General features: G+C 42.4%; 1 protein-coding gene across 1 annotated transcript in view; it reads right to left on the bottom strand.

Annotated features, from left to right (window-relative positions):
- Window positions 1–14228, bottom strand: part of SDCCAG8 (serologically defined colon cancer antigen 8) — a 109283-nt gene that overhangs the window by 28020 nt on the left and 67035 nt on the right. The window contains exons 16-17 of the mRNA XM_029285285.1: window positions 11262–11393; window positions 6249–6326 (exon numbers count right to left, since the gene is read on the bottom strand). Coding sequence (XP_029141118.1) covers window positions 6249–6326; window positions 11262–11393 — 210 coding nt within the window. The remainder of the gene's footprint in view (window positions 1–6248; window positions 6327–11261; window positions 11394–14228) is intronic.

Here is a 14228-nt window from a genome sequence, read left to right as displayed (position 1 = left end):
CTCGTGGAACCGGCAATGACTCCGCTCGATATGCCTCGGTGATGCACGCCCTAATCCACCTGCCAATGGTGGAAGAGGAAACCTTCCTACCCTTGGAAGAGGGGTGAAAGGAAACAAACAGGGCTTCTGATGCGCGGAAATCCGCTGTCCGTGCAATATAGTAACGGAGCGCCCTGCGGACATCTAAGCAATGCCATTGCCGTTCCAGGGTACGTGATGGTTTAGGACAAAAGTCAGGTAGAATAACCTCTTGGCTCCTGTGAAAGAGGGAATTCACCTTTGGGACAAAGGTAGGGTCCAGACGGAGTACCACACGGTCCGGGTGGAAAATGCACAAATCCTTACGGACCGACAGTGCCGCCAGCTCTGATATACATCGAGCCGACGTGATGGCCACTAAAAAGGCTACCTTATGAGACAGGTGACTCATATCGCTCGACGCTAACGGTTCAAAGGGCGCCCTTGTTAGAGCCCGAAGAACCCGAGGCAACTCCCAGGAAGGATATCTATGTACTGCCGGTGGCCTGATGTTAGCCGCCCCCTTAAGAAAGGAGCGTAGCAGTGGGTGGTGAGCTAACGACCCTCCGTCTTCCCAGGCGAGAACAGTAGAGATCGCAGCTAGTTGCCTACGCAAGGTATTAGGGGCCAAACCTTTGTCCAAGCCGTCCGACAGATATTCCAAAATATTAGGAATATTGAGTCGTGAGAGAGACAACTTATGTTTGTCGCACCAAGCACAAAAGTTTTTCCACGTTGCCTCATAGATGCGATTCGTGGATGGGCGACGGGATGCCTGTATAACCTCAATGACCCTTAAAGAGCAAGATTGCCTCGACAAATAGTTGCGCTCAAGTGCCAGACGGCTAGCTGCAGCCACTGGGGATCCGGATGTAGAATGGCTCCCTGACTGAGTGATATCCTGTCTGGCGGAATCCTCCATGGATCTGTTGTGGAGAGACCCAGCAGGTCGGCAAACCACGGTCTCCGTGGCCAATACGGGGCTACAAGAAGAATCTCCGCATCTTCCCGGAGTAGTTTGCGTACCACCGCCGGAAGAAGAGGGAGAGGTGGAAAAGCATACAGCAGACCCCGAGGCCATGGAGAGCGCAGTGCATCTATCTGCTCCGCTCCCTGAGTCGGGAAGCGGGAGAAGAAGCGGGGGAGCTGGGTGTTGGCCGGTGAGGCGAATAGGTCCACTGAAGGTAGACCAAAGCGATGGCAGATCTCCTTGAAGACCCTCGGGTGAATCCTCCACTCTGAGTGGTCTACTGTCGCTCTGCTCAAGACATCTGCCTGGGTATTGTCCTTCCCCGAGATGTGCTCGGCCTTGATGGACGCTAGATTGTGCTCCGCCCAGGTCCCCAATATTAATGCCTCGTTCAGAAGGATCCGAGAATGAGTGCCTCCCTGCCTGTTTACGTGGGCCTTGGCCGTCATGTTGTCCGTGAGGACCAACACATGACGCCTTCGGACCTGTCTGTGGAAGTGAAGGAGAGCCAGATGTATGGCTCTCAGTTCCAACCAGTTGATATCGTGGCGGAGGTCGGAGTGAGACCAACGGCCCTGAGTCCAATGGGAGCGAAGGTGCGCCCCCCAACCAAAGAGGCTGGCATCGGTCGTGATGAGGAGCCTCTCCGGCTCCTTGAACAACGACCCTTTGAGGACGGCTGGGGAAAGCCACCACTTGAGGGAAAGCGAGGTCTGAGATGGAAGCCTCACCCGTTTCTGAGAGGCACTGATGTTTTGCCTCTGGAAGGGGAGTAGGAACCACTGCAATTCCCTGGAGTGGAGCCTGGCCCACGGCACTATGTCTATGGCCGAAATCATCTGTCCTAGCACCCTGGAAAGGCTGAGCAGGGAGACCTTCTGTCCCTTGCGCACCTGACGGATGGATTTCCTCAGGTTGAACAACCGTTCCTGGGATAAATACACCCGGCATTGCATGGTGTCTATGACGGCCCCCAAATGCAATAGTCGAGTCGTGGGGATCAAGTGGCTCTTGGGGAAATTTACCGAGAACCCGTGATCCTGGAGCAGCCGTACTACCTGGTCGAGATCCTGTCGTGCCGAGTGGGCAGAGGTCGACTGGATTAGGATGTCGTCCAGGTAACACTGGACCCTGATTGGTACCATCCGTAGGTGAGCTGCCAGGACCGCCAGGACCTTGGTAAACACCCTGGGGGCCGACGAGAGGCCAAAGGGTAGAGCTCTGTATTGATAATGCTCTCCCTTGTAACTGAACCGTAGAAACCGCTGGTGGTCGACAGAGATGGGGATATGGAGATACGCTTCCGTGAGATCGATGGATGTCAGGAAGTCTCCCTTTCTCACGCTCCCCAAAATGGAGCGGAGTGTCTGCATCTTGAATTTTTGATATCTGATATGATGATTCAAATTTTTTAGATCCAGGATGGCTCTCCATCCTCCCGACGGTTTTGGAATGACAAAGAGGATGGAGTAAAACCCCCGACCTCTTTGGTCCACCGGGACGGTTTCTACGGCCCTTACCTCCAGGAGATGCTGAATGGCCTGGCCCATTAGAACTCTCTTGGCAGGGTTCCTGGGGAATGGGCAAGAAATGAACCTGTTTACAGGCGTGGAGGTGAAATCCAGGTAGAGGCCGGACCCTATCGTGTTCAGGACCCACCTGTCCGTGGTGGTGGCCTCCCATTGGTGGAAGAACAGTGACAGTCTGCCCCCTATGGGAGGTCCCGTTGCCGGGGAGTCACCTGGAGCGACGAAATGGCCGGCCGCTCCCACGAAAGGGCCGCTTACCCTGGTTACCCTGGTAGTGCTGCCTGAGCTTGCTCGCCTGCCTGTCAAATTGACCCTCTTGACGGTCCGTTCTGGGTGGAAAGGGACGAAAGGAGGGTGAATAGCTGTATCTATTTCCCCCCCGAAAGGACTGCTTACGGGGTACATAAGTTTGCCTCTTGTCTGACCTCTTAAGGATATGGTTGAGCACTTTGCGCTTATCCTTGTTCTCTGAGAGATAAGGAGACAAAGCCTCACCAAATAACTTACCCCCCTGATACGGAGCAGAGGACAGACGCCACTTGGATTTGGCATCAGCTTGCCAATGCTTAAGCCAAAGCATGCGTCTACTGGTGACCCCTGAGGCCATAGCTCTGGAGGCAAACTTAGTCGCCTGGAGCGTAGCATCCGAGGCGTATTCCATCGCTGCCACCATCTTACTGATGTCCTGTTGAGAGCGGACATCGTCTTTGGGGGTTCGGGCCTGTAGTTGCTTTAGCCAACGGTGTGCGGCTCTGGTGAAGAACGACGCTGACGTCGTTGCCCTAATAGCCCAAGCGGATGCCTGGTGGATCCTGCGAAAGGATAACTCGCACTTACGGTCCTCTGACTTCAGTGCTTCCGAGACATCGCCAGCTATGGCCGTAGGGGAAATTAATGGTCCGAAGGGCTCATCCACCGCAGGGACCTCCAGCGCTTCCTCCAATTCCTTGGCCACGTTGAACAGCTTTTTGTCCGTGGCACTCGGAAGGGGAAAGGAGGCCGGGAGCGCCCATTGCTTCTTTACCGCAGTTAGAAACATGGGCGGACATGGGATCCGGTGCTGAGCTGCCACCGGTTCAGTAAAATTTGGATCCAAATCCGGATCGGGAGTAGTCGTATTCGATGTGGAAGGAGGCTCAGCACCAAGGTGTGCGGTGGAAGAGACCTTGCGGAGCAAGGTAATGAAAGCCGAAGAGTGGAACATTCCAGTGGACGCCGGAGCCTCCACCGACTGTTCCTCTTCCTCAGACATCGGAAACTCCTGGTCAGAGCCCTGATCAGGTAGCGACAAACCCTCAGAATACAAGGATTCAGCTGGAGAGGAGGGGCCGGACTGAGGTTCATCTGCCTGATGTGGGGTAGGAGGGGAAATTATAGGAGGGGAAACCATGACTGGAGGTTTAGGAACCGCCCTAGCGTTCAGAGCGCGGTCCACTGCTTGAGCAATTAAAAGTGACAATCGCTCTTCTGAAGGAAAAGAAAACTGCTCGGCCTGGCGAAGCCCAGCCGCTGTGGGTGAGAAAGTGGCCTCTGGTATACATTGAGGTGCCTGAGCAACTGGGATCTGGGTAACTGGTTCCTGTTCCCGCCCCCCAGTCTGAGAGTTGTCCATTCGGGCTATTTTTTGTGCCCTAGAAAACTCTCTTTCCAGGGCTTGGTGTCTCCTGGTGGCGTGCTTATCCTTTAAAGTCGTCTTTGCCAATTTTTTCTTATTACTCTGCGCAGCCCTGACTGATCCCTCCAGATGAGATGACATTGTGTTTAAGGCGGCCAGAGAAGGGGACACGACCTCCTTCTCGAGGAAATCCACACAGTCCATCCTCTGATAGCGCGGGGGCTCAAGCGGGGGCCTCCGGTATCTAGAGGGAATTATCACCTTGGGTACAACCGGACGCAATTCCAAAGGATGCCAGGGACCCAGGTACTTCTGCAATCACAGGCAACGACAGACACGCTATGGGAGTGCCTGGTGCCCGTGTGCCACGTGTCACAAACAAGGACCGGTGCTCTGAGGGGGTCACCGTAAGTCCGCTGGAATTACCGGAGGTGGTCAAATTTTATGCACACCCAAATACCTCCAATGCAAAAAAAAAGGGACTGCAGAAAATAATTTACTCAGGAGGCACCAAGCAAAGGAAAGGAGAGGTCTAGTAAAGCTTTGTGATTGCGTTCTATTAAGTCCAAAATCTAATTGTGACTAGAAATTGTGGAGAGAGTTGACTGATTGGCTGCCAACTAGCTTAAAATGGCGCCCGTGCCTAATGGAGCCTCGTGGATGCCTGAACAAAATGGCGGCCGCGCCCTAATCACCGGCTCGGTGTCCCTCGTAGGAAGGGAGACCCCCGTGAACGAGACCAGGCAACTCTGCTTCGGGTGTTTCAGGAGGATGAGCAACCCGTTCGGTGCTATTCCCCCTGAACACCGAGAATTAGCCGAGCAATTAGCTGCCTTCGCGACCGCGCGGTCCCCAAAATGGCGGCCGCGCGCGCAAAGCGAAGATCGGCTTAAATTCTGAGGAGAATCTTCTTTTCCTCTCTAACAGCACGCTGCGGTCCCAAAATGCAAGAAAAAACCGCCGCCGCTGCTCGAATAAAGTTTAAAGCTGCGATCGGCCACAGAAGAGCCGATCGGCGTCCGTTTGGGGCGCCCGCGCGTCTGGAGGCTGCCTAACAACTCCTGCGGCCTCTACGTGGAAATACCAAGCCGAGGCCCTATTCGCTGAAGAAAGCTCCTGCGGCCTAGCTATGTAGTAATCTCAGTTAGCTATGACGCCCTACACGCTACCGGGCCCGCAGCCGCGATCTCCGGAGGGATCTCTGGGATCTAACAGCCGTTAGATCCAGAAAACAAGCTCAGCTGTCTATTTTTAAATTGAGAGAGCTCCTGGGGGGAGGGAAAAAAGAAGGGGCCCCCTTCAGTCTTCCTATGAGCTTGCTCCCCCCACTACAGAGCTGATCTTAAGCTAGCTGAGAGATTGATAATTTAGGGAACTAAATTTAGATAAGGTGATCTAATAGCAAGGAGATGGAAAATGCACCAAAGTCTAGACTGTACCTAGGAGCCAGAGTTGTACGTCCTGTCCATGGGCAAGATCAAGTCAAGACTGGGCATAGGTCCAGGGACAGGGCGTGACAACTTTGGCTGACTTGATCTGATTGGGCAGGAATACAGTCTCAACCCACGGGTGGATCCTCCATCTCCAGTGCTGGAGAATGGATCATAATCATAAATATAGTCATGTCTAAAGAACCATTCAAGACAATACTCCTAATTCATTTTTCAGGTAGAGTTAACCACATATTTTCTACAATTAAGAAATGTTCACTGCAACACCTAACTGCAAAGGATATTAATCAATAGAATCTGATGGATTCCTTTAAGAGCTATAGCTCATGCGTGAGACGAGAGAATGAGCAAAGAAGGGGGATATTAGTAAATTCACTTCTATAAAAAACACTATAAAAATATGGTATCAAATATAACATGTACCACGGTGAAATAGATTCCATAAATGATATGCTTGCCTTCAATTCTGAAAAGGCCACCACTCCAGGTATTTGGCTGTCAATACAACCCAGAAGCATAATACACATTTGACACATCAAGTCTTTATAATCTAACATCTATGAAATTAGACAAGATTTTTTTCTTATTTATAGTAACAGGCAAGTGCAGAGCTCTGCCATCTTGTTACACAGATGGTTGTACATTTTTTTTAATTGTTAACTTACAGCCACTGATGCCTGAGGAATAGACACACATCTGCCCCAAACTGCCAATCCTCTAAGCTTTTCGTTTGAATTATGGTACTCAAAAGAGATCAAGTAGGTGTTAGAAGCCAATTTTAAAAGCAAAATATTGGTCATACTCATAGACATACAGTAGATAAAGCTACATAGACAGCAAAAACCTCTTTTGGATTTGCAAACATCAGGTCAACTAATCAAAGAATAGCCATGGAATGTAAAATATTATTTGAAGGGATGTTTTTAATTGTTACTATGCTATGGAAATGACTGGTATTAATTACATGTGTGACTGATTCATGTAGAAATAAAAACAAATGAATTGTTTTTAAAACACCATCTCTTGTCTTAAACAGCTCTCTTTTCCCTGAGGCACTGATACATTAATTCTGCTACACATGAGTGCAAGCAAATTTATATTATTTTGTCTAAGAAAAAGAAAAGATATAACATTTTGACTAATTCCAGTGAACTTGCATAATTACAGCAATCTAACCATGACAGTGGTTATAAAACCATATAGTTGTATTTTTAATCAGGAATCAAAACTTAACATTCTAGAAAATACAGCATCTCATTGCATTAGGCAATCCTGCCAATATCACTAACTTGTAAGGTGTTTGGTTTTTTTTAAAGTCAAAACTGGATTTATGGCACTCCCAGCCAATTATATCTTTCTTACTGTGATAATTCTGGTTTTATGACATTACAAATAATTACAAGAGACGTTTTCAGGCTTTTAGGGTGTGAGAATTAGGATGAGCAATGATTACAATACTGAAAATTCAAATAAGTTCTAAAAAAATGGGCTAGGCTGAACTGATTTGAGTTTTTGCTTGTTTTATATTTTATGTTTGACTGTATGACTAGATCTGATTGATGACCACATTTAAGGAATGAATGCTTTCCACAACTGTTTTGTTGTCTTAGGCTCAATTGTGTATCAAGATAAGGAGAGATGAGGTGCTGTCATTTCAGTGATTATGTGGACATTATAGTAAATTTTTCCCAGTGTGGTAAAAATAACACACTGGTCATTGAGGTATGATTCATGTTCTGCTTTATTCTATCAACAAATAAGCTGCTATACAAGTAGCATATGTGACTGAAGCTGGTTGAGTGAAGATAAAAGATTCAAACAGATTCAACTCTGTTCATCAGGTTTCTTGAATGACAGCCTGCAAGAAAAGGCAAAGTTCTTTGGGTCCATGTAGTAAAGCCCCACCTCATAATGAGACCATAAGTCAACAACAGGATATGGTGATATGCTCATTTATTTCCTGTATTCTATCTGTATTGGTAGAAGTGACTTTAAAATTAATGCTGACTTTTCCTCCAATGTTTTGAAGGAAACTCAGTGAAGTTTCTCATCAGATGTAGCTTAGAACTTTATGACTTTCATTGTGATTAATCATAGTCACAAACATGACAAGACACATTTTTGTTTCTGGCCAAAATATAAGTGACCTAAATTAGTTTAAACTATCTACTGTTTAAACTATCTACTATTATGCTTTAAGATTTGGAGCTACAACAATTGCAATTTGCCTATTCTCAGATGAAACTAGGTGGAATTTTCAAGGCTTTGGAAGATTTTTCTAACCACTTGATGGATTTGGAGGATAAGTTCACAGAATTGTTGAGTGCTCTTCTAAACTCAAACATTTTGGTTTTCTGAAGCATTTAAGATCTTCAGATGCTTAATGAACTTCCAGCTTGTAGAGCAATCAACCCCACAAAAGTTCCCATTTGGCACACTAGGCTTTCCCCCCAACATCTGCAGTTTCTGACAATGACCACCTCTTTTCTTGTTTCCAGCTGTCATATTCAGTGCAGGAAAGGAAGCTTATTTCTGATTTATAGTAGAATAATTTCTTCCTACTTATAGAAAAATCTTATTCTGCATGTACAGGAGAAAGATGGGGCTAGATCTCTTCTCTCTGACTGATGATATTCTGAAACACTGGAAGACACTGAATGTATACAATCAAATCAAGACTCAGTCCAGATAAGATGGAAGTTTGGTTGGCCACAGATATGACAAAGTGAAACTGTAGGTATACCCTATTCAGAACTGGGCTGCGTTCCCTCTGAAGCAGATTTGAAGCCTGGAGGTAATTTTAGATCCAGCACAGTGTACCAGTTGTGCCTGTTTCTGCAGGAGACATACATGACCATAATGATGTAAGTCTTAATTATCTCATGTTTAAATTAATGTAGCTATTTTTTCCAGGGGCCTGCCCTTGAAGAATGCTTGGAAACACTCAAATCAAAAATAATGTGGTCACATTGCCTTCTTATGCAGGCTCTGTTTACCATGATACGCTATTCCCATACCAACTGCTCAAGTTTTCAATCTCTCTTGATCATAGCTAAGATGCAGGTCCCAGAAAACCCTAAATAATTTAGGGCCAGTACATTTGAAAAGTATAACTTTTCATATGATCCTGTCCACTATTTAAAAATTGATTTCAGAGAATGTTTTCATCACCAAGATATGGCACACTAGTGACAAAATGGAACAGCATTTTTTTTCTGTGGCAGAATTCCATGTCTAATCTTCCAATTCCATCTCTAATCTTCCATTTCTAAGGCAATTAAGGTTGGTTCCACTTTTATTTAGTGTTTGATAAGCATGTATTCTCTTGGTGGTCTTTCATATCCATATATTACAGCTGAGAACATGTTTATGACAATATGTACTTCTGCTGACAGAACACACACACACACAAAAAACCTACTAGTGAATTTGTACCATACTACTGAAGTGGGGTTTTTTTTTGTCTTTTTAAATAGTTCTGGGCTTCTATAGAATAGCTTAGTGAAAAGTTACTTATATCCACCACAGTTAATGAAGATTAGTCAATGGAGATATCCAGAGCTTCAGCTGATTTTGTTCTGTTGGCAGACTTTCATTTATTAAACCCTGATATGAACTGGATAAGCATTCCATAACTGCTGCTATGACAAAAATTATGCTGAGGATCTCACCTGTTCTATACCAAATCCATACTCATTTCCTTTATATATAATAACATTCCCTTCTCACCCTATAAAAGACATTTGTATTTCATGGGATGAACTGAGAGGCCATGAGAGAACAGAGGGTTCTGTGAAGTATCTTAGCTATTCCTAGCACTGCACTCTTCTCAACAAAGTGCACTGACATTGTTCCTAGGATCTTTGGAGCCACTCTTCCAGCTTAGGAGTCAGAGGCTCAAGGGCTCCTACTACCACTGGGACCATTTTGGCCTTTACTTTCCATATCGACTCCATTTCCTCCTTCAGGCCTTGGTATTTCTCCAGATTCTCATACTCCTTCTTTCTGACGTTGCTGTCACATAGCACTGCTACAACATTGTGCAGATGTTCTTGTACACCGTGCCAGTTACTTGGTTGTGCCATTCAGTGCATGTTGTTCCTGCCTGCATCTTATACCCTGCCACTATATGTAGGAATCTCTCTCTCTCTTTATATTATAGATGTTATATATATATATTATATAATATATAACATTTTTATTAAGGGTTTTAATAACAATAATAAGAACCTTTACAAAGTAAAGGAGAACAAGAATGGAGAAAAACTGGGCCAAGTAGAAATGGGCACAGGAAGACAAAGCTTATTAAACTGATTAAACACATCAAAATTCAAATATTTCTGGGAGTTGTTATTTATCCTGGTAAAAAAAGAAGAATTACGTGTATATCCTTGCCACATTTTTTATCTTTCCTTTCAGATTATCTTCTGGGTTAAATTGGGCTGCAACTGCAATTCTTCTATATTGGGAGATCAAAAGAAACCACCACAGTACTGTACAATATTGAAGTCTCTAATTCAAAGCCAAGGATCTATGGAGCCAGCAGCTATAGAATAACAATAAAAGTTGCTTGATAAAGGTAGATAGAACACAGAATCTGATACTATTTCACAACCAATTGTGAGGATATAAATGTATGGTAGAAAAAAATCTGAAGAGAAAAAAGGTCAAATCTCCCTCTCCTTTATTAAAGCTAAAACAAACTTTATGACACGTTTGAAATGGAAGGGTGGAGCATTTGATGAATTGATTGTCAACTGCCTTTATTCTGAGGGGACAAGGTAAACACATATTGTCACAAACAGTAATATCTGAAATATTAGTAGATAATATATTTGTAAGGAAATATTGCAAACCTTAGATTAAACCACTAATGTAGTAAATACAAATTAGTGCCATTTTGCAACTTAATAGGTTCTGATATGAATATTACCAAGAGGACTGGAAATTAGGCCAAACGATTATAAATGACAAGATATATAAACAGCAAGTAAGACATTTAGAAATTCAGTGAGAGGAAAAAACTGAAGAAGTGGCATTTCTTAAACAGATGTAGGGGTGACTGCAGATGGCATGTTAGAGAAGGTCAGCTGCCTCAGAGGCAATAAGCAAGAAAGTTGATTTGTGATTGAACACAAAGAATAATAATGCAAAAAGGGAAAGAGTAGCCTGGATACTAAAAAAAAAACCCTAATATTTTAAGCTATTCTAAATGTTCAGCAATCATTCTTCTGTGTTATTAATACCAGGATATATACATTAGAAGCTAAGTCTCATGGCAAATATAGATGAAGAGGCATACCTAAGTCTACCTGACTGGTTTAAAAGGTAACAATCCTGTCTATCATAGCCACAGAGTGATATGGAGGTCTGCCTCAACTGGATAGAGAGGTTTTTCAAAATAAGATATATGTTTAACATACACACACATACCTATATTATTTTTTTAAAAAAGTATTGAAATATAGTTGCTGACAAAGACATGAAAATGATTTATTGGAGGCAAGCATATTTGAATATAATTTGGACTGCATTTGTATTTGAATTTCTTAACTATTAAATTTTTAAAACATTAAGCAATTACCTAAAATATTGATCATGTTTTTGAAATTAAAAGTATAGGAACATCAGATTTGTTATAGTAAACCACACAGGGATAAATTAATAAATCTCCCTACCTTAGCTTCATTTTCTCATGCATCCTTCCATGCTGGATACACTGATCCTCCAATTCATCATGCCTTTTCTGCACCTTCTCAAGTCTGTCATGGATATACTCATTTTCCTGACTAAGCTGGCTGATTTCCGACCTAGAGAATTAAGAACATTGATGATGGATGTTTCCAGATTTTATCATGCAGATTATCATCAACTTAACAACTCTATATTTCACATCTGCATCTTTCTTCAGAACAGGGAATATCAAAAAGTACTCTGGCAATATTGTTGCATAGCTGGGGGCATAAATCTATCAGAATCTGCAACTTAAAGCCTCTATCTAGACCAGCACTGACTTAGATAATAGGTGTTATAGTCTAATTTAGAGGACACTATGATGTAAATGGCTGAACTATTGTTGCCAGGGGAGAGGGGGTTTATAGGCTTTTGTACCTGGGTTTTATCTTTGTAAGCTGACCAGAGTCGCTGTGAGGGATTTAGGCAGCCATATAAGTTTTGTAAATAAATAAATATAAAATAAATTAAAATAAATTAAACCACAGACTTGGGGGGGGGAGTTCATTACACTAGGGAATAACTATATGAGAAACTGCCTTATATAATTTTATTTACTTTGCAGGAAGATAATATAGTTTTCAGTGTCACAAAACTGTAGGAACTACATTAGGTGGGCCTGAGGAGGCAGACCTTCTGTGCCATGGTAACTGCATTATGGGACATTTCCCCCCCCTTCCAAAATGTGGTAATCTCCATCCCAACTTATTTTCTGGAAGTCCCTCAATACCTGGTTATGTCATCTGGCCTGGAGATTTTAGCGGATTGGTGAAACTGATCTAATCTCTTATGTGTTTTATGTTTTGTCTGTTTTTGACATGTTTTTGACATGCTTTATATTTTTTGTTGTATGGTACCCTGAGTCATTTCAAGTCACATGGGCAGCCGTATTAATTTGATTGATGAATAAATAAATAAATCCTAAGCATATTTCATGAGAAAGACTTTCCACAAAATTCTGTGAACCTCAGATTAAAAATATGGCACGACACAAGTGATTTTGAAAACTGGAGTCACAAAATGTATATTTTAAATAATAAAAGAGTTACTGTGGCGAATAATTAAACCCACAATTCTGCCATTTCACTCACATATTTTCTTTGTGGTGTAGGCACAGCAATGTTACTGAAATATCACAGATGCAAAATGTAGCATTACTAAGCGTTTGTAAATCTTGATCCATCAAGAAGCTACTGTACACGTAGTCCTCAACCTATGACCACAATTGATCCCAAATTTCTGATTCAAAGTGAGTTTTGCCCCATTTTATGACCTTTCTTGCCACAGTTGTTAAGTGAATTACTGCAGTTGTTAAGTTAGTAACATGGTTGTTAAGTGAATTTGGCTTCCCCGTTGGCTTCTGAAGGTCACAAAAGCTGATCACATAACCCCGAGACATTGCAACTGTCATAAATACATGCCAGTCGTCAAGCATCCAAATTTTGGTTTACGTGATCATGGGGATGCTGTAAAGATTATATGTGTGAAAAATAATCATAAGTCATTTTTTAAGTGCTGTTGTAAATCACTCCGTGCACATTTAGCTTTAAAAGCCAGTTTTGTTCCTTTAATTTTGACAGACATACAAAAATTTCACCCAAAATATTTGGTTCACTACAATTTTTTTTGTTCATCAGAAATTAATATAACATAAGCATAATATAATTAAATTGGAGGTAGCTTCTGAAGATTTGAGATTAGGACAAAAAATAGAGTATCACAGTTGTGGCTCACTTTTCCACACAAGTTCAGTTTTACCTTCTGATTCTCTACTTTTGCAAGACACTCCTGGTGTTTAACTGTAATGACTGCAGTCATCCAATGCAGCATCAATTGAACATGCAGAAAAACAGTTCAACCGGGTGCATGTTCTTTACTTCAATTAAACTCACACAGTTGGATGCCTACTGTTGCCAAAATGGTAATATAATTTATCCATTATAGGGAAACAGTAAAACTACACTAAAAGTCATTTAACAATATTTATAACACCATAAAAACAGTGTTAAAATATATGGACTGCAATGTGCACCAAAATTATAAAATTTGTTTCTCATAATCGGTGATTAAAAACAGGATCATTTCTCTAGCTTCAATACACTCAACCCTGGTGACAGATTAGAATTCAAATCTTAATGATCAATTTACAATTAACAAGATAGAATTGAAACAAATTAAACCAACCATTATATATAATGAGACCCAATGGACTTCCATTGTTGCACTTAATTACAAAGCGCAAATCACAAATACACAATAGACAGTGTCAAGCATCAATCCACAAACCTTAAGACACCATGATAATCCAACAAAGGAAAAAAACATATAGAAAACACTAAAGAATTGTATTTTTACAAGTCCACGTGTTACACAGAGCTACTGTAGATGTGCAGCTGGAGGGGAGTAAGTTCAGTATGTCCAAGGTCCACCTATGTATGTGGGGAATTTTTTGCTCAAGCTAATTTTTTATTATTATAGATTCCTCTGAACAATTTGCCACCAATATTATACATTAGTATAAAGCTAGTTTGCAATCTATTTGTGTAAGATAACTGCATCTTTACACACCCTGAATATAATCAGTCCCAAGATATTCTATATATTAATCAATATAATTCACTTCTTGACAATCTTGCCAAAAGAACTGTAATCCTTAATGCATTATGTTTTATTAAATTTAAGCTGTAATATACTAAAACTTCAAAGAATATTTTGAGATATTATATCCTTTTCTTGGTTCAAATGGTAGAAAAATTCTTTAATCTGTTAATAAATAAAAGCACTGTGCCAACAAATAAGTATACTTAATATGGAAAATACTTTTGTTTTTTGGTATTAAAAATCATAACATTTAAGAAGCTTTGCTTGAGCCTCCTTGATTGCGTGAAATAGCTCAAAGTGGTCTGTTAATG

This window comes from Protobothrops mucrosquamatus, unplaced genomic scaffold (genome assembly GCF_001527695.2).
Source record: "Protobothrops mucrosquamatus isolate PMUCROS unplaced genomic scaffold, P.Mucros_1.0 scaffold1470, whole genome shotgun sequence".
In the NCBI taxonomy this organism is placed as follows: Eukaryota; Metazoa; Chordata; class Lepidosauria; order Squamata; family Viperidae; genus Protobothrops; species Protobothrops mucrosquamatus.
This window is presented reverse-complemented; position numbering and strand designations above follow the sequence as displayed.